Below are 20,219 nucleotides of genomic sequence, written 5' to 3' on the forward strand. Positions count from 1 at the left end.
TAATGCGTATTAATATATTAATATGATGCTAGTGCATATGAAAAAGGAGAAATATTATTCCTACACATGTTCGTATATTTAGATATCATTGACAATATATTGAGACACCGAAACATATTTTGGAGTATCTAATTTTGTAATTTCCTATTTATATTTGTCAGTATTCCAGAGAAACCCAATAATTATCACCATGTCACTTCGTATATGAATCACGGGAAATACCATTACTTGTACTATCATGAGTACTATATAGACGACGATTCGAATCACGTTGCTGAAAATTTGTACATTACATATTGAAAATATTCGAGTTTTTGAGATGATTAAGCCTCGCACCCTTATGATCTTTTTGAACAGTAAATACTGCTATGGAAGTGCAACAAATTTCTTGTGAACTTCAATGATGCGCGTGAAATGGAATTGTCTCCAGGAAACACAATCACAATGATTATTCCAATTCATTGCTTGTTGATTGTACTCGTCAAATTCGTAGTCATCATTCCTTTTCCCCTTTCAATAATTCACTACCGCTTGCTCTTCGTTTCATGGTAGGAATTCGGGGTTCCCCCTTTCTCGCTTCGCTCGTTATTATTGTCTCTGGCAAGGTCGATAAGATACTTCATCCTAGCTAATACTATCGAGTTAAATATCTATGTAAACTTAGTCTATCATAGAAATTCACGAAAGATAATCAAGCCATCTAATTAGCTCAATCCAGATACACTGCTTTGAACTAAGTAACGAGAAAATCGGATCAACGAGCCTTTCGCCCATTGAACGTGATATATATCTTTACAAATGTCCTCTTCTGCCACATACGACCATAGACTAAGGAGAATTGGGCATCCCGTCCGCTCTGCCATACACAAGCCTTAGATCGGCAGATTAGTAGTTGGGTGGGTGACCACCAGCGAATCCCTGCTGTTGTATGTTTTTACTTTTTGCACATGTGAATTGCTAGAGGAACTGGAGGTTTGCTGTGTTGTTGTGTGTATATCGTATATTCATCTCGCGATTTTTGAGATATACTCGGTTTTTGTTTTTTTTTTGCGTTGTGGGATGGTTTTCTTGGTTTTTGGTTCGGACAGGATCTTGAGGTTCGGAAGTTTGAACTGTGGGAAATATTAGGAGCGTGGTAAAAGCGTGTGCTCGGCAGTGTTAGGGATAACAGGTATGTCACGTTAACACATGATACAGGCCTCTTTCAAAGGGCGAATTTCGTGAATTTCGCGAGGGTCTAGGATTTTTGGAATTGATGACGAAGCACAAGTTGATCAAAAAAGTGCTGAGAACTTCTCAATAAAAAGCAGGGTGTACACACTCTCTTCCCTCCCCCCAAGAAAAACTAATAATACTTATCAAAAGACCTCTCCTCATACTTCGGAAAATATGGAAGATACGACTTTAGTGGATCGATATATAATCTAGATCCATAGTATTAATAATTCTACACCCCTTCCATACCTACAAGAATGATTTCTTCAGCGAGTGTGATATGCTGATGAACCACGCTACAGTTGATGCTTCTAGCGTTTACTGCAAGCTCCAAAGTGGTACATAGCACCATCTCTGATGGAGTGCAAGGTATACTATGGCTTATTGGTGGTCCATGTGATTAACCATACTACAATTTGAGAAGCATGTGATATTTACTCGCGCTAGATCACCAAACTCTAGATTACATGTTGTGAAGAATAAACCCACCAGAAATTTGCATAAAAGATTTGGACTTGGTCATTACCTCAGTCCATCTGTCGAACAATACCTGCACGCGAGAGATAAATAATGAGAACACGAAATCAAATAGAAGTAGGTCATACAAACCATCCACTCCGAGAATAGATTCTCCTCAGGTTATTCATCAAAGTCAGAATTCGCTTTGCACATACTGTTGCGCAGTCTAAGCAACTACGGAGTCTATCAAAGTAGCGGACGATGTTATAAAGACTGGTGAAAGCAACATAGTTTGCATTCTTGAGCCTTACATGTTTGAAAAGTAGAAGCAGGTAATTGTTAACTTCTTTGAAAAAAGTAGACCTTGCATTGATTGAAAGCCCTCCTGAGTCCTGACTGACGACATCCATCCTATATCCCGATAGCCAACCAAGCGGTAAGATCAACCTCAAAACCGTATGCGCTTCAATGGCATTGTTGCGCACGAGCAAAGGATGGCATGGCAATCTACACTCAAACCCCTATTAGTATTTGTGCGATGTATGTAGTGTAACGATCGATCGAAGACATTAGCTCGAGGGACTAACCGAATCCAAGATTGGTGGACATCTAAGCCTTGCTAGGGGTTGCCTATTCAATGAGGGGCGTAGGTGCTATTTCTTCCTCGTTGGAGACAGTTCTTGCGCTCTTCTTTGTATCTGCCCATTCAATTAGAGGGGCAGGTGAAGCTTCTTCTTCGTCGGCAGTGGTCCTTGCGATTCTTTTTGTGTTTGCCCATTCAATTAGAGGAGTAGGTGATTCTTCATCGACAGCAACATCATTTACTAGAATATAATGTCAGAAAGAGTTATCAGAAATAAATGAGGTGAAAAAGAAGCCATGAGTAAACCATAGTCTTTTAGGAGCTAGCACGTACCAGAGCGGGGTCTCAAGGGGCTTGCTACTGCGAGGACCGCCATAAAAGAAGTAATAAGTGTGGAGAATAACATGATTCTTGGGTTGAACCTGACGTGTTATTGAACAGCTTGGTTTCGGCCTATAAACTTTTGGGATGATTTGCTTCAAATGAATACATCTGTGCCAATCTCTTGGAACCCATATCTACTTATATATGTAGATCTTAATTCGAAGCATTACATGTTGAGTGCCACTTTCAATACACTCTATGAGCTTCTTAATCAAGCAAATGTATCACCGGCCGCTGGGAAGTGAGTGTGCCTAACACCAAAGAAGATGCAGCCAATGAGTCACAGCAACTCCAAAAAGTAAACGAAAGGTACAAGGAGGCAAAGTAAAAGTACGTTTGAAGAGGATCCTAGTTGCAATGTGATGACTCGCTGTGAAGCAACGTCAACGTTGATGCAATAACAAAAAAGGTTAATCTCAAGCATACCCTGCCGTTTGGTAAAGCAGCAATTGCGATCAACACAGATCTTGTCACTCTTAACCTCGATTGATATCTTTCCAAGCAAGGTATCCATTTACCATGTCTACCGAGGTAGTAATTTGGAGCGTAGTTTTCCAACAGACAGCCAACTGCAGCTGAAAGTATCCAATTGAACCTGTATGCACTCGGGTCCCGATAAACATGAGTTAGTGTGGGAAATACAACGGTGAGATGAGATGTCTATATTGCTCCTTGACATATACTACCCTCAACAATCTCATATCAGTAAAGGCATGGATGTATCATTCTTCAAATTTCTGAATAAATAGGATGACTGAATTTCGACCAAGTCATGAAGATCTTCTCGGCCAAATGAGCCCCGGGAGAGAGAAGATGTTGAATCTTGCATGAGATTTTTACGCGCATTTGAGGCGTAGTGAACCGATGAGGAAGCTCAGAGTGGTGCCAAGCCATTGCAAAATCAAATCAAATGTTGATGTTGAGATAATTTGTGATATGTATGTTTTTAAGACCGTTGGAACAACATAGTCTATAAGTGAGAAAAGTAGGATACTATAGAGTTAGTTTGTTTGTAGGATTGCGTCGAGATTGAACAAATTTCCCAAAGTTTTGTCAATTAAATAAAATATGGGGGGTGAGGGGGTACCAACAAGGCCTCGGTTATTTCCATGGTTGTGTTGAAGGAACCCCTACCCGTGTGGTCGGTATCCTAGTTCCGAGCCGGGGTAAGATACGACGTGAGACGGAAAAGACTTCCCGTGTTTAGTGTCATATAAAATGTTCGTCTGTCCATTCTTCAAGAGCGGGACCCAAGGCTTAATTCGACTTGAAGATTCTTATCTCACAGTTCAAACCACCAACTGGGGTCGGGCTAATTCTAAGTAAGATTAAGACTCGAAAGAATTGCGATAAGAATAAGCTTCTACACGGCACCGGGAGAAGCATCCGCGCAGCAGAGATGTAGGCCCGCTCAATAAGCTTAAACCTAACGCTTATAGATGTCCTATTTTTCACTTCAGATTTTCTGTTAATCCACTTCTTTCACCTCTTTGAGATCTTTCTCAGCATTTCATAAGCTTTTGTTTTGAAGCTGAGTTGAAGCGTCCAACATGTCTACCACCTCTCATGAAGGACTGACTGCTGTTGCCAGTAGCATGCTGGCACTTTCGACTGTGTCTATTGCTCTACGCTTTTATTCTCGCCGTGTACAAAAAGCGCCATTAAAAACAGATGATTGGATTATGATACCATGCCTTGTACGTAACTGTTCTTTGTGTCTCCGAAGCTAGTTTGGCCGGGTCACAGGAACTGGTAAACCTTATTACATTGCTCCTGGACTGACTTTGAAGTTTGGATACACAGCTACTGCTTGGCGGCACCTGTGGCACTGCGCTCTATGGTGAGATAAAACCTACTGTTCTTGGACGGCCCTGGGACGAATTTACATTCTATTGACTCTCAGTGCTTATTTATCTCTTTCATTAGGCACAAACAAAAAGATCCTAGGCTACCCAACACCGAGTGATAAATCTTTAGCTTTGGAAACTGCTCCTATAGCGTCAAAGGTACTCATGATTTAATCTCATTGCCTACAACATCAACTAACATAAGCTCAGCTCTACTTTGCCTTTGATTTGTTCTCAATTCTAACTCTAGGGTGTGTCAAGATTAGCGCACTATGCTTCTACTATCGAATCTTCTGCGACCATGGGCGCCGAACTGCCTTCCGAATACTTGTCATTATAAGCATCGTCGTATGCTCTCTTTGGGTTGCAGCCTTTTGTATACTGCTTGGATTGTCATGCGGATCTCACTTCTCAGCCCTATGGACTTCTAGCAAGGCGGTATTCTTGCAGTATTGTGGAACAAGACCTCATCAATTCTTGCTGAGTTTGTCTATCTCGGATTTCATACTGGACTTCTGGATCATCGCTCTTCCCATCCCTCAGGTATGCTGCAATTGTGACAAGAGATACTGTCAAACATTTCTTGCTCTTTTTTATTTTACGAGTTCGCGCGCTAACAAATTGTAGATTTTAACTATCAAAACGACTCTTACACGTCGTTTCGCTATTATTGGCGTGTTTCTCTTAGCATTTGTGTTAGTCAATACCCACTCTGAATTAGCTCTAATGATGCTCGTGTTGATCACAACTGGCATGTTTTGATTTAGCTAACATATCATACTATAGAGGCTTCGGAGCTTGCATTGCGAGGCTGGCAGTTTTTGTGGAGCTCGACAATCGTATGAATTTTCTCATCTTGATCCACCCTCCTTATATCCAGAACCACATAATTTGGAAAAGTCTAACCTCATAAATAGTACCCGCGACCAAAAAAGTTGACTCGAGACGTAAGTAGACAGCCCCCAGTTTCCAATCAAAGGTGCCGAGCTGTCGTGAGCTCGCATAGCTTGGAAAGATCATCAATCTAACAGACACCAGTAACAAATACGAAATCTATCTATCTATCCATTCTCGAAGTAGGTCTCAGCTGCATTGCAGTCAACCTTCCGTCACTTTACTATCTTTCGCACAAAGTCACACCGGAGAACGTGCTTCGCAGTGTACGCAGTATTATTTCTCTTCGATCCATTGGCTCTCAAAACAGCAAAGGATACCAGAAATCGAAATCAAGCAAGGACAACCAAAGCGTTGAGAGTCCTTCATTGTCTAATCTGAGACCAGACGATGTTATGGCTATTGAAACACATGCCATGTATGATTTGGAGAGCACAGGACAGGTCTCTGTTCCAAATGATGTGCATGTCACAAAGACTTTATCGCAATCGTCACAAAGACTATGATGGTATATTTATGAGATGGCCTAGATGGCTAGCTCAATGGCTGAGCCATTCTTAGAACATACAGCGACTGAAGTAAAGTTCTTGATTCCATTGGAGGATCTATGAATTGACTCTCAATAAAGTAGCTAGCTATAAGGGCACTATTGATTGTTAATAATGACATTTGGTATATTATATCAAAGAAATTTTAATTGAGCAAGCTGTGTCTTGATCCTGGGAGGGTGTACAGAATAACTTTCGCCTTGTTGAACACATCCTAATTAATCATCTTATTGAAGAAATTTATCCTCTACATCTTCCCCATCAAGAATTACTGAAGAGCATGTGAAAAAAAAATTGTGGACCAATATTCTGTATGCCATTTGATGCTTGAAATTATGGGTACAATAATTGAATACCCTGTGGCAGTGATAGGTTTCGAGATAGACCAGTATTCTTCAAGCTTTGAAACTAATATTGAACCGTTCCGCAAGAATGTTCCTGCAGCTTCAATTTATCTTCAATAACGACATGATTAGAGAAGTGCACGGCAAATGATATGTAGAATAAGCAGATGAATCGTTATTTAGGTCATGTTCAACATTGATAAGCTAATTACACCTGGAATGCAACTTTAACCCCATTTTTACTCTCCGTCAACGCTGTGACCACACCAACATATTCTTTGACCGGATCCCTATTTTCAATCATGGTAAATTCTCGTGTGAGTCTAACTAAGAGATAGATCGATTGGGTAAGCACCTGCTGTTGAGCTGGACAAATCCTTGGTCCTCCGAGAAAAGGTACGAACTCCCACTGAAACTGCTTTTTGGGATCGAACCATCGCTGAGGTTTGAATTCATTGACGTCTTGTCCCCAGATATCCTGGTCATGATGAAGGCCCCACAAGTTTAAAGCAACTACTGTCCCTTTTTCCACATAAATTGGGGACGTTCCCGAAGGTCCACCACCGGTGGGGAGAACGGTATCTCGTGTTGCGGTTCGGTAAATTCGTCCAGATGGTCCTTGATATCTAAGGGTTTCAAAAAGAACGTACTTGAATAGTTGAAGTGATTTGAGGACCTCGAAGGTTAGAGGGCGATCGCCCAATGCCAAGCTATCATTTCGGAGCTGTGTCCAGATACTTGGATTCCTCGCAAGATGAAAGAGTGTATTCGAAAGCATAACAGCTGTTGTATCACGAGCTGGTATAAACACATTCAGGACCTGAAATCGAAGCGCGACAGGATCTCGAATCTGCTTGGCCATTTCCAACAGCAGAATGTACCGTGTGGGCTTTATTGTGTCAGCATTCATAGCCTCAGCTTTTGATTCGGAATTATCAGTTTCTCTCAAAGCCCGAGCAACATGGACGTCAATATATGAGTGAACTATCCCACAAGCTTCCTTCCAGCTCTTGTCAAAATTATGCATAAAGCGTTTGAATCTTGAGAGCAATCTTCGTTTTCCCACCCCAGCCAGTGAAGCGTCAAACGCTGCAAGTATCTCCGCTGAGTTATTTGGATCACCAGCTAACTGAGAATCTATTGACTGTCCCATTAAGAATTCAGTAGCTGTGTCAAGGAACTATACATTTGTAAGCAGATTTTAGTGTGGGAGGGGGCCAAGAAACTTTACCAGCTTTCGAAAAGGTAGTTGGAGATCAATGGTAGAACCATCTCGAGGAATCATCTTAGTGAGCCTATCCACGTGTTTTCCGATGATCTCAACATCCGATACTTCAGTTTTCGAAAATGTGGGTCGAACCAGCTCTCTAGCATGCTTCCACTCGGCGCCATTCATGAAGAATATGCCTTTGCCGAAGAAAGGAGTAGAATGTGTTGTAGAAGCCTTACCCCAGTCTTGAAAGGCAAGTGCAGTGACTTGTTGAAAATTGCGTGCTTCCATTGTATTGATGATTTTTGAGCCTAGGAAATGTTCTTCCCATGTTTTTCCATACAAACCAAAGTGGTCCATGTATAGATCCATTAGGCTGCCATTCTTGGTGGCGTCTGTTCGTGATTTAACAAGCTCAGACTCCTTGGCTTGAGGATACAATGAAGGAGGCTCACAACCATGTTGTTCGATGGCCTTACGAGCTGCTCTAGACGAGACGAGCTGGCTCGAAACATAAACGAGCAGAATGAAAGGTAGAACGTACACGAACGTGGGCAAGAAATCGAACATGGTGAGAGTCAACCGATGAGAGGCAGAGTCACTTGCGGAATAAGAGCTTCCACAGATCGAGAGATCTCTAGTTGAGGCGAGGTCTCAGAACTTTTGCGTTTATTGAGAAATTAGAAGGGGTGAAGATAGTTACGCGGATTTCCCTACGTATTCTTTGGGATGGTCAGGTAGCTTCAACGCCGCGCAGAAACAAATCAAATTTACAAAGCTTACAGCCATAGAGAACCAGGTAGAACGTGATTGAGCTGCGTAATCTGCTATTTGATGGTTTTCTTTTCAACCATGTACAGTATTTAATTTATCTCTTATCTGACCTGCCGTTCTCGGCTATTGACAGGGGTATGCCGAGGATTATCAGGCCGACAACCATACATATTGTATGGCATCGCCACCAACATACATATGTGCATTTTGCATTAACCCAGGTAAGATCTGCAAAATAACTTCCAGATATTGTTGCGGACTTGTACTCGCGCAAAGGTTTTATTTTGGCGGTCACTGTAATCAACCTCCGGCTTACATATTTGCGATGGCCCTTATCCGTAAGGTTTTGAGATCCGGTGCAGAAATTGAGCTGGCCGCTTTAACCTTGAAGAAGTGAGGGATCAATAGAACCATGCAGTGTCAACTCAACACCTTTTTTTTTTTAACATGATTTGGAAAATAGTATTTGAATTAGTAAGTGGTGTGCCGTAGAAAAGAACGCGCTCTCGAGGCCCTTTATAAGTTTCGCTTGACTCATGGGGCGATGAAGCCTACTCTCACGTCCTTCTACAATGGCTCTGCAGCAGTATAAAATTGTGCAGCAAGATGATACAGATCACAATATCGAGACTTTGATGTATCTCAATTTACAGCGACAGCTTCGTTACTTCAAAGGAGTTTCTTTCGCTCTCGGCATTTTCCTTTCATTTTCGCTGTTGTTTAATGCGCTATGGGTTCACCAGACCTTGCAATTGATGTCGATACCCATATTAACACCCACCAAATACAGTATGTTGCTGGGATCTATTAAACACTGGTAAATTTGGCTAACAAAGCTGGCAGCTGGTCTTGTGCGAAACATATCAACTCCTTTCATCATAGATAATCTGTTCACCAATGAGAATAGAACCATTGCAGATGCAGCTTGGAGCTCCCCGGAGCTTGATTCGGAAGTCGGACTCGTGGCTTTGACAGACGAGTACGTCAAGTCGAAAGGACTGCTTCCGGCACAGCGCTGGCCTTGGGATCATTCGAAAGGCATCTACGTTCTGAACGGCTTCCACAACCTTCACTGCCTTGTAGGTATAACGGTGGCTTACAATCTTATATCGCTGACACATCTTGGTAGCAACTGGTCCGAAACTTAGTTCTCGAGGCATACGATAATGCGCCCCTAACATATCCATTTGAGCATGTATCTCATTGCCTAAATGTACTTCGTGAAGAAGTAATGTGCAATGCCGATGACACACCAAGATATACCGGTCGACTAAACTCCGAGAAAGGAAAGGAGCATCCAACATCTGGGATTGGTCAAACCAGAATGTGTAACGATTGGGGGAGACTGAGGAGCTGGGCTGTAGCAAATTCAGGCTGCTTCCGAGCTATCAACGAAAGCACACCAAATTTCCCCACTATTGAGCGTTACAAGTTTTGTCCGGAGGGGATGAATTATTCTTCTCCAACACCCTGAGCGAGAATGGCACACCCGTGCAGTTATCGCAGAAAAGCATTGCTAATTAGGACCTGCGCTCTGGTAGTGAGAATCTCTGCGACCATTTAATTCATACTGAAAATGTAGCTAGTTTGACCTGCCACCAGAGTTACAGACAGAAGAATCTATGTCCATCATTTCTCATGCCACTTGGCACTATTGATTTCAAGTTTGTGGCTCTCATAACCCTATCAATACATCTTCCACACTAATCTTGTGCAAAACCACTGGATGTGACGGGATTATCTGTATCGGTTATCATTTCTGTGAGGTTTGTTAGATATCACCAAGTGCCGAGATTCTGTATTCTCTGCTGATTACACAAGAAACTAACAAGCCCTTGGTTAACTTAAATCGGAGCTATTACGTAATATCTAAATATAGTATTGGCCATTCGAGTCACTATTTTTGGCAGTTGAACATAGCTGCATTTGTTGATATTTCAGAGGTGTTTAAGAAGAGAGCGTTATTTCTACATTTCATTTCACTTCTTGTAGTTCAAGATTTATTTTAAGGGTTATTCCATTAGATCAATTAATGCTCATTGCCAACCACGGTAAGATTAAACTTATGTGACCGAACGGTCTCCGATAAGGTCAGAATCATCCTGAATAAGATAGCGACTGCAAATTGCTTCTCAACCCCAGCGGCAATTTTTTTGCTTTTTAAATTTCCTTGCATATTTCAAAAGTTGACCATTTTAACTGAGATGGTTTCTAAATAAAATGAAAGTGACTTAAATGCGTCGATCAAGCATTCAAAATGTTTCTCAATGGATGAGATACTGGTTCAATTTAGATTCATGCTTTCCTTCTTACATATTTCTTACAGGCTCGAAAGTCTTTGCTATACCCCTCAGAGTTCTCTCTATTCTATATCATCCGGGTGGAAAACCAACGCCCTAACCTCGATACTCTCTCTCGTCTTCTCTCCCTCATGTTCGGGATTCACAAACGCACTATGCGGAACACGTCTCGCTCTCCCATCAGTCTTGCTATCAAAACACTTGATCAGAAGTACCTCCTCAGGTGTCTGCTTATACAAATAGTTCCATTCATGACCCGGAGCATGACGCACAGAGTAAGTTTCTCCTTCGCGATCGGGATAGATAAGTTTTATTGGAACAAGATCTTTGTCATCAACTGAATTGGCAGCAGCAACACCAAGAGGATCTTTGAGAATTGTCTTGATGGGTCGCCAAACATTGATGATTTGGAAACGTCCTTTGAGAAGCTTCTCGGCTTCCTCGGGAAGATGGTGGGTTACGCGGCGGGGGCTGGCGGCATAGGATTGATCGATGTGAACACGTTGAACAGGACCGCGGACGACAACTGGGGCGGGATTCTTATTGATTGAATCGACAGATACAGGTGCTGGGGCTCTCGTATCAAGAGCTTCACGACGGATTGTGTGGTCAAAGATGAAAATTTTGGATGCTCCGGTTCTATTTGATTGTCAGGAGTCTGTCCAGTTTGAATGCAAGAGCGCGGAGTAAATACTGACTCTCGTTTCAACAATTCTTCGGTTTCTTTATAGTAATCACTCTTGATTTTCTCCTCATCCACAAAGTCTTTCTCCTGACTAACATGGTTTACGACCTGGAAACCGGTGGTGTCCAACGTATACAGGTCTTCCGAACCGCGGATATCGTGGACAGTAACCTCCACCGAATGGACGGGACGATCATAAGTGGTAGGCTTACTCACGTAATTGGGCTCTGGAGGACTTCCATCTTCTGGATCAAGGTAATAATTCAGAACTCCTTTGATATCGTGAGGTGTAGTGGAGTTAGTTTCGAGCTTAGTGATATGGTCGGAGGAAGCTTGTTCGGTGAATGTGGTGGACATTGTGCTGATGAATTTTCCCGGGGTTTTATGTTTGCAGTCAAGTTCTGTTTAATTATATGATCAAAAGTCTTTTGAAATTGTGGATATTTTACTACGAACTTAGGATCTGGCAAGTATAAGTACTATTTTTACATCGAGATGAACCGACGTTGAAGTACCAAGAAGACCAATATAATTATTAATCCAGTATGGTTTCAAAGCACGTCTATTATTCAGATGTGTATTTGACGCTTTATTCAACCCCGCATTCTTGTGCATGTTTGACGAGAATGGCGCAATGCCATGTTTCAAGTAGAATTCGTGGGATGGGAAGGAAGTTGACCCATAACCCGCCGTTAGTCTCGGAAAAGGAGTCGAGTCAATTTGTTCACCCATTCCTTAAATTCGGTCGAATCTCACATAAACCCCCTCAGAAAACATCCAACATCTAATATTTGATTTCAAAGCTTATGACAAAAGCAGATAAGGGATTAGGCAGCGTATGTCAAGGGATCATAAGGCCCGCCGTTTTCCGACGAATCACAAGGGGGGACAAGAGAGCACGCAATTGTTGCATGAGATGATATATAGGTGCTGATCTACATGCAAGCTATTTTGTGTGGCTATGATTCAATATATGTCTTATATAGTTCATATGGCATCATTGATATGGCTGGGCTTCGGTGGTGAGATAATGGTGAAATTGGAGGAGGGTGAAACATGATCGTGGTTGAGCTGCTATCGATCTAAAAATTGAAGACTGCTAAAGATGCGGATTTTGTATTGAAGATAATTATTTCCAAATCTGAACCTGCTCGCTGAAGTGTTTCCTTTGCTCTTTCATGATAAAGTCCATTCTTCTGTCGTCGGATATTGAAATTTTACGTTCCAGATCGTCACATACCAATGCGATAACGACTTTACTCGTGGCTTTTATCTCAATACAATATAATTGTCTGCAGCATTACGAGACTTCTTGATGCTAAAACCGTATAGTTCTCTAATACCAGCGTATGAGAATCATGCGATCGTAGCTGCGTTTTTCAATATCCCCCAAAATGTCTACATCAACAAGTTCCGCCGACTCATCAGCCCTCGAGTCGGAACCTCTTCTCTCCTCTCGTTCAACCTCCGTCAACTCCCTTTCCTCTCCGAAATCCAAGCCCTCTCGTCAAATAGAAGACGATACCATCCCCGAAACCAGCACTTTAGGTCGTAACCTGTCCTGGTCAAGCGCCTACATACTCGTCATATCCCGAGTAATCGGTTCTGGAATTTTTGCAACCCCGGGACCTATCCTCAAAACAACCGGTAGTATCGGTCTTGCCTTGCTTCTCTGGGTTGCAGGTTCGATCCTTGCTTGGCTCGGTCTTCAAATTTCTCTAGAATATGGTTGCATGCTTCCTAGATCCGGAGGCGAAAAAGTATACCTTGAGTTTACCTATCCACGACCTCGATTTCTTGCCAGTACGCTTGTAGCTGTGCAAGCAGTACTGCTAGGTTTTACAGCAAGTAACTGTATTGTTTTTGGCGAATATGTGCTTTTTGCTTTTGGAATTGAGGGCACGGAATTAGGGCAAAAAGCTATCGCCTTGGGACTCCTAACCTGGATAACAATCGTCCATGGATGTTTTCTCAAAACTGGAATATGGATTCAAAACTTCTTAGGATGGATTAAAGTAGCACTAGTCCTCTTCATGGCCCTGACCGGAATATTCGTCGTGGCATTCGGTGTCAAGCTTCCGGAAACAGGAACTCAAGTCCCTACACTATCCAGAATGGGATTCTCCTGGGATGGACTTTGGACTGGTTCAAATTGGCATTGGGGAACTTTGACAACTGCTGTTTTCAAAGTTTCGTATTCTTATGCAGGATTGTCCAATTTGAATAATGTTCTTAACGAGGTTAAGGATCCGGTCAGAACGTTGAAAACTGTTGCGCCGGCTGCCTTGTTTACAGCTTGTTCGTTATATCTATTAGCCAATTTTGCGTATTTATCTGTGATTCCACTGGAGGAAGTGAAAGAAAGTGGACAACTTATTGCTGCGTTATTTTTCGAGAGAATTTTTGGTGATGTAGGGGGACGGATTTTATTGCCATTAGCTGTGGCGGTTAGTGCGGCCGGAAATGTCATGGTTGTTACTTTTACACTCGTAAGTTTTGAATCATTCATTTCGCCATATATAAGACACTATTCCCCAAATCCCAAATTAACCCTGCGTCACTAGGCCCGCGTAAACCAAGAAATAGCTCGTCAAGGTTTCCTCCCCTACTCTAAGTACCTCTCCTCCTCAGCTCCCTTCGGTGCACCACTCGGCGGTCTAATAGTTCACTACATTCCCTCCTTCCTCGTGATTGCCATACCTCCTCGAGGTGATGTCTACAACTTCATCCTAGACGTTGAAGGTTATCCGGGCCAATTCGCAGCATTAGCTCTCTCTCTGGGACTAATCTATCTTCGCTATAGTCGACCAGATTTGAAAAGACCTTTCAAAGCATGGTTGCCGGCTGTTTGGATTAGGATAGCGGTTTGTTTGGCGTTAATCGCGGGCCCCTTTTTTAAACCGACGAAGGGAAGCGCGGACGTGGAGTTTTGGTATGCGACATACGCTATTGTGGGGGTGGGGATCATTCTTTTTGGGGTGGGCTGGTGGGCGGTAGTGTTCTGGGGATTGCCACGGTGGGGTGGGTATAGAGTTGAGGAAGAAGTGGGGATTTTGGGAGATGGAACGAGTGTTACGAGGTTGGTTAAGGTAAAGGATGAGGATTGAAGACTGATATAATAGCATTGCGAAGGTTCATTTAGATATTTTGGATGGAAATTGGGGTAGTAATGTAAATATGGCGCGATCCCGGCCAATCAGGTTGATTTGTTGCCGGAACAAAATTCGCAATATTACATTCTTGCGATGTGAATTCATGATGGGAACATTGAAGCTCTTGGTGGATAGCCGGGTAGCTAAGAATGCCTCGAAGGTTAGAGATCCTAGGCCTCACAGGAAGCCATGACACAAGAGTTCTTGAGGCCGAATGAGACTACATAAAAGTATGACAAAATGGCAGATAGTAGAAACGTCACGTCAAGCCATTTGAATATCGATAGAACAGAAATCTGACAGCAGATGAGGGCTCAATTTTGGCCATAGTCCAGCTACTTGAAACACTTAAAATGAAGTGATCTAACCCTGAGATGAAAAAAGCACAGAACAAAACTATGATATTCTTACTTGAAGCCTGCTTGGTGTGGTCCTAGGAAAATGGAATGGGGTTCGCAAATAGGAGAGCTTTTCAGTGTTCCGAAACGAACTCTATTTCCCTTGTTCGGCCAGGCAAATGTAAATTATGTAATGTTGTGATGTAATGATGTAATGGAGCTTGAGAGGTCGAGGGAAGATGGAAGACTCGTGGTAAAGTTCGCTCATTGAAGGAGAAGAATCTATGCCTCCTCACCATTACAAATATTCGGCAACTTCACAATAGGAGACTCTAGCATTAGCTTGTAGATAGAGACTTCTTGTGTGCATTTTTAACAGCTTTCTCCAGTATCACATTCGAGTTTGTCCCTTCACAATCATTCTCGTTATAATTCATCCAGGACTCTCAACCAATTCTTTCTAGCCCATTGTGGAATCTCATTTTGTTGTTCGTTCGAAATGTTCTCATTTCGGCGGATGATCTCGTTCGGCAGATTTGCAGAGGGGGAAAGTTCTAATTATTTTGCTTAGGTCTGTGATCTCGCGACGCGGGCGATGTATAGAAAGCGGATGTCAACTGGTGAATTGGTCGAATTCCATTATCTATTCCGTTGGGCTATGGTATTATAGTTGTATCATGTCGCATACCAATACCGATACTTATTGTTGTTGTAAGTAGAGCAATGCCAATGAAGAACAATGGTACAAAAGTTGTTTTGAACAATAGTCATTGAACCACATCAGAGAAGTGGCGTGTTCATGTGAGATGCTTAGTCACCATAAATTCTTATGGTGATCCTCCGACTTTCGCGTACAAATCGCGTTCACCTCATTTCTATCATCACAATCCCAATTATTTATTTGTGCACTGCCGAGTATATTCGGCACGTTAAGTAGCGGCGACCAAAGGAAACCGCATGTGCAATTCAATCCCAGCCTATTTGGAGGCTCTTCGAATCACGTCCTTGGGAATACTCTTTGCTCGCCAGGCTCTCGTATTTCAAAGAGTTAGTTTATATTGCCAAGTTTTAATATTGAGCTTAAACTTTTCAGCCTCAGTAGTGCGGGACAGATCGAGACCACAGACGGTAGCTCGTGGAAGCTCGCTAGCTAATCGATTCAGCCGATAAAAAAAGAGGCGCTATAGTTGAACATTTACGGCTCGATTATTTATATCCATCTATGTGTAAGTTTGGAAGCCTGACAGTCAATAAATTGTTGCCAGGTGCACAAGTACAGCTAGGCAGTCTGAAACTTTGTTGATATCTCAATCCAATGACTACTCTGGGAGTCTCGAGCTAGCTGTTGCCAAGAAGCGAATTTCCAATACGGGCACCGTGAAATATGCAGAGAAAAGTTCACTCGGCGAAAAAACTGTCACATTGAACCGAATTCCCCAATATTGATAGGTTCTTTTACGGGATCATTGTGCACGATCATGGAAAATGGCTTGCCTCTCGTAAACAAACCAATAAATTTCTTGTTTGCATAGTCTTCATGCTTCTTAAAAAGAATGTATGTATTGTTGTCGGTCTCCATTATGGATAATTAAGAATGCGGTCTCATCCTCAGTTCTCAGAAGTGCATCTTTAATTCGAAAAACACTTTCTTACACATATTCTCATTTTCTCAATTGTTGTTTCTGATTTTATTCGTTTTTCTCGGAGCAAATTACATCTGCTCAAATCAAGACCATCATAATTTCCGTTTATCACCATGTTTCTATCTATAATAACAGTGTTATTTGTCGTCTCGCCTTTTAGTCTGGCTGCTTCGACCACATGTACAACGTCGAACGCAATTTCTTGGGCCGAAAGTGGTAGTACAACAGGAGGGACAACAAATGGCTCTTCAGGCACATCTTCTTCAGATCCTTGTGCCGAATATGCAAACAATCCAAAGGCTTTACAGGTATGCTATGAGATGCAAAGCCAAGGTGAATGCAATGCTGTTGGAGGATCTGCTTGTGGCGGCGACGACGACGATGACGAGGACGAGTTGATTCTAAGGACGCGTGATACTCTCTCTTGTTATAACGATGAGACATGCTACGAATATACTGATGGATCATTGTTCTGTTTGAATGAAGAGACAGGTGAGCTCTCTGGCATGGAAATGCCATGTTCTGCAAGATTCATATCAACGAATGAAACTAACTAATTTTATAGGGGACTATGCAGATGACGTAGGAGGCACTGGAAATGTCTATAATGGCGTTTATACAGGGCCAGATGGATCACAAACAACAGTCGAGGGTGCGTCTGCAACATCACCAAGTACTAGAAGTTCTAGTAGCAGCGTGACGCATTCAGACACAAGAACGACCTCTAGTGCTGCCGCAGCTACTTCTTCCCCAAGTTCTTCAAGCTCGAGGCCTGTCGCGGCCACTGGATCTACTACTAGTTCCGCGAGTGCTACTGCACCAACTGCAAACTCGGGTGTTGGAAAAGTCAGGCCTGCGTCTGCCATGGGAGTCTTGGGCTTGATCTTAGCATTGATTTAATGATTCTACTCTTGGGATACCACTGGAGTGGCATAATCCTATTTTTATGGCATTGTCACCTTTTGTATCTTATCTTATACACCTGTAAAAGCGTCGTAATTTTCAACGCAAGTCATGCCAAAACTCCATGAGAAGAAAAATAAGGAGCATGAATCGAAGTTCAGACATGCAATTGGCAGACTATTGACTCGAAATTTCCAGAGATTGGCAAACTTCGTGGAACTCCTTTCTGGCTGAAGTTTTTGACATTATATGGAGGCTTGCAGCATGTTCACTTCCCATTTGCTCTTATTTCATCGTATCTTTTCCAATGCCTTCTTTCATTTCACAAGTTGCATAATCTACATGTATATGGCCAGGCATAAACACTGTGTATGGGATTGATCGGCATATGTCTTTCTAAAAGGCAAACCTTTTCTTTTTCATAATCATATCTTTGGGCATTCACGGATAGCTCCTGGGATTCCTTCTATCCATACGAACTCCGGGGCGAAATGTTTTGGACAAGGCCCAGAATGACAACGAATGATCAAACGCCTCGGGGTCCAACTATCCACGCATTTTTGAATATACCTCAAAAAGACCGAGCTCAGAACATCTCACTTTCGCAATATGTGCGTAACTCGATTTAGTGGGATCATATTGATCAACATTGCATGTCGTCGCCCCAATCTTACGACACATATGATTACCCCGCGTCCACTAATTTCACTAATCGTCATCAGTAACATCTCACAGAATATGCAATGCGCTCAGTAAAAATAATGCCAATACCACCCTCGTTGATTTTTCGTCGAAAATTGATCAGATACCAGGATCAAGTATAGTGACAGGAAGAATGGAGGTCACTCGTTTAAATCATTGATCATTGGGCGTTTCGCGTTTGCAAACGGAGTTTACCCATTCAACTAATCAATTGTTCGGTTGAATGAATATCTCAACCTCCGAATAACGCCTCATGGAGTACTTGGCCGCAAGGATTTACATCAAATGGACAACAAATTCTGGGAACTGCCGACAGCTTTGCTTGGTTTCTAATCAAAAAGCATGCAGTAAAGTAAGCAACACTTACCGCAATTCTCTTATATGTTTCCCAATAAAGATCCGATAATGTGAAACGGGTTGCAACATCCACCGATGGAATCATACGTTATGATTACCTGCAAATTTTTGAAGAGAGGCGGCGGGCGGGGTAGTTGATTTTCATTCGCTCTGCATGAATTGAAATGTATGAAATCATCGGCAACATACTTCTCATACACTTTGCTCTTTTTCTTGCATGTGAATCGCGGAGCTCTTGCTCCTGAAGTCCTTAGTTTGAGGATATATGTTGACCATTCTTCCACTTTTCAAATATTTTCCCTCATCAAGCCATTTTATCAGAAGCCGCATAAATACATACGTACATAAATACACACACACACACACGCACGTATACAATCACCTAAAACTGTGAGCATTTAGTTCTTCATTCTCACACTTCCTGGTTTCTAACTCATTTTGACCATTTTCATTCTGCAAATCATGTTCTTATTCCTGTTGGAAAAGTCGTTGTGTTTATAGAGGATTATTGACCATTCACTGACACAGTCAAGCCTGAACCTCTAACTCATCACAGAACCCAAAAAACTCGTAAATATGCCCGCAAAAATGACCAAAGGTGATGCTTCACGTATCCAATCAACTCAAGTACGTTTCTTATTTTCTTCCTCTCTGCCTATGTATTCTATCTAAAGTTCTCCGTAGTATATCACTGCAACCCAAGCTAACATATCTTACAACAGGCCCAAGGCGGTAAAGACATGTCCTCTTCAGGATTTGCCGCGCGCGCTCAAGGATCCGGAGATCGAAACGCAAACGCTGGTGGAGCCGCAGCAGGTCAAGGTACTGGTGGTGGAAATGCCGGTCAAGCTGGAACAGACAAGAAGTAGGATAGGATGATGTTGATATTCAAAATCAATTTTGGTCTAGCAGGCTAATCAAAGCTTGTTTGATGTTCCGATTGTTTTCTTTCTGGCCAGCGGGGTGGAATTGATGATGAATTTTGGAGACAATGAGATATGGACAGCTTGGATAGGTGATTGAAAGATTTTGGATCGGAGATCCTAGCCATTCATTTTGAAATAGCAATGCAACGCGATAATTGCTAAAGTTCTTTGCCTTTGTTTGGCTTACTCTGCCTTATCATACCAATTCCCCTTCTTTCTCCACGCAAACAGAGTTTTACAATACATTACTGCCCTACCTAAGAGTGGGGAGAAAGTTGTGTTTTGTCAAGACTTCACCTTGAAGGACCTCAGTCTCCGCAAGCACTAAAATACGTAGGAAATACATGTTTGATGCCCTCTGGGTACATCTGTAGTCCATCAAAGTTAAGATCAGAATCAACAAGCACATTCACCTCACTAATGGCATTATAAATTATATTCCTCTGCCCGTTGACTCCTGCCAAAAGTCTCACACGAAAACTCTTCAGAGCCAATGAGACACAAACATTGAATCCAAACGAATTATTGAAGTAATTCGGGCTAGAAGTTCTAGAACAATTTAGCCCTTCCATATCGTCCTCTTTCCAATCTTGCACCTGATGGGGTTTAAAATGGTAACAAACAACAGCGAAGATTAGAATCGTATGGATGGAAATCAGTGAATATAGAATAGATGGGATTAATGACGATAAAACAAAATACAAAATGAATGGCAATGATGGAAGTCTCAGAGTCCCAGAGCTATAGTTTTATCTCCATTTTTGTCCTGCTACCTCCTTATTGCTTCTTAATCCACATCTGTGTTCCTTGTCACTTCAAGAGTTCTATCACGAATAGAAACAGGCAGCCATTATACTCTGCCCACATCTTAGTTGTGATCGTGATGATTCAAAAACTAGGGAATGCCTGAAGGTTTAAGTAAGCTTGTCTTGCGTCCCAAGAACCTCTCTGGTTG

The 20,219-nt window shown here is 42.2% G+C and overlaps 8 protein-coding genes across 8 annotated transcripts; 5 read left to right on the plus strand and 3 right to left on the minus strand.

The window, feature by feature from the left end:
• Positions 1–2,304: 2,304 nt before the first annotated feature.
• On the minus strand, positions 2,305–2,663 carry Bfra_012365 (uncharacterized protein; the record flags this gene model as incomplete). The annotated part of the gene is made up of 2 exons (XM_037342682.1): positions 2,305–2,498; positions 2,591–2,663. 2 exons carry the CDS (start codon positions 2,661–2,663, stop codon positions 2,305–2,307), a joined length of 267 nt encoding a protein of 88 aa, XP_037187404.1.
• Positions 2,664–4,191: 1,528 nt separating this feature from the next.
• Positions 4,192–5,888, plus strand: Bfra_012366 (putative integral membrane protein; the record flags this gene model as incomplete). Its single annotated transcript, XM_037342683.1, has 8 exons — positions 4,192–4,338; positions 4,445–4,481; positions 4,568–4,647; positions 4,699–5,031; positions 5,116–5,183; positions 5,275–5,327; positions 5,406–5,435; positions 5,527–5,888. The coding sequence occupies 8 exons, from the start codon at positions 4,192–4,194 to the stop codon at positions 5,886–5,888; spliced, it is 1,110 nt and encodes a 369-aa protein (XP_037187405.1).
• A 594-nt stretch (positions 5,889–6,482) lies between these two features.
• On the minus strand, positions 6,483–8,054 carry Bfra_012367 (putative cytochrome p450 alkane hydroxylase protein; the record flags this gene model as incomplete). The annotated part of the gene is made up of 2 exons (XM_037342684.1): positions 6,483–7,454; positions 7,506–8,054. The coding sequence occupies 2 exons, from the start codon at positions 8,052–8,054 to the stop codon at positions 6,483–6,485; spliced, it is 1,521 nt and encodes a 506-aa protein (XP_037187406.1).
• A 776-nt stretch (positions 8,055–8,830) lies between these two features.
• Positions 8,831–9,732, plus strand: Bfra_012368 (uncharacterized protein; the record flags this gene model as incomplete). Its single annotated transcript, XM_037342685.1, has 3 exons — positions 8,831–9,047; positions 9,102–9,337; positions 9,388–9,732. The coding sequence occupies 3 exons, from the start codon at positions 8,831–8,833 to the stop codon at positions 9,730–9,732; spliced, it is 798 nt and encodes a 265-aa protein (XP_037187407.1).
• Positions 9,733–10,620: 888 nt separating this feature from the next.
• On the minus strand, positions 10,621–11,600 carry Bfra_012369 (uncharacterized protein; the record flags this gene model as incomplete). Its single annotated transcript, XM_037342686.1, has 2 exons — positions 10,621–11,197; positions 11,257–11,600. 2 exons carry the CDS (start codon positions 11,598–11,600, stop codon positions 10,621–10,623), a joined length of 921 nt encoding a protein of 306 aa, XP_037187408.1.
• Positions 11,601–12,637: 1,037 nt separating this feature from the next.
• Positions 12,638–14,350, plus strand: Bfra_012370 (putative methionine protein; the record flags this gene model as incomplete). The annotated part of the gene is made up of 2 exons (XM_037342687.1): positions 12,638–13,732; positions 13,808–14,350. 2 exons carry the CDS (start codon positions 12,638–12,640, stop codon positions 14,348–14,350), a joined length of 1,638 nt encoding a protein of 545 aa, XP_037187409.1.
• A 2,139-nt stretch (positions 14,351–16,489) lies between these two features.
• Bfra_012371 (uncharacterized protein) lies at positions 16,490–17,276 on the plus strand (the record flags this gene model as incomplete). Its single annotated transcript, XM_037342688.1, has 2 exons — positions 16,490–16,868; positions 16,942–17,276. The coding sequence occupies 2 exons, from the start codon at positions 16,490–16,492 to the stop codon at positions 17,274–17,276; spliced, it is 714 nt and encodes a 237-aa protein (XP_037187410.1).
• A 515-nt stretch (positions 17,277–17,791) lies between these two features.
• Bfra_012372 (uncharacterized protein) lies at positions 17,792–19,207 on the plus strand (the record flags this gene model as incomplete). The annotated part of the gene is made up of 3 exons (XM_037342689.1): positions 17,792–17,894; positions 18,895–18,965; positions 19,061–19,207. The coding sequence occupies 3 exons, from the start codon at positions 17,792–17,794 to the stop codon at positions 19,205–19,207; spliced, it is 321 nt and encodes a 106-aa protein (XP_037187411.1).
• Positions 19,208–20,219: the final 1,012 nt, after the last annotated feature.

Source organism: Botrytis fragariae (genome assembly GCF_013461495.1).
Source record: "Botrytis fragariae strain BVB16 chromosome Unknown tig00000274, whole genome shotgun sequence".
NCBI lineage: Eukaryota > Fungi > Ascomycota > Leotiomycetes > Helotiales > Sclerotiniaceae > Botrytis > Botrytis fragariae.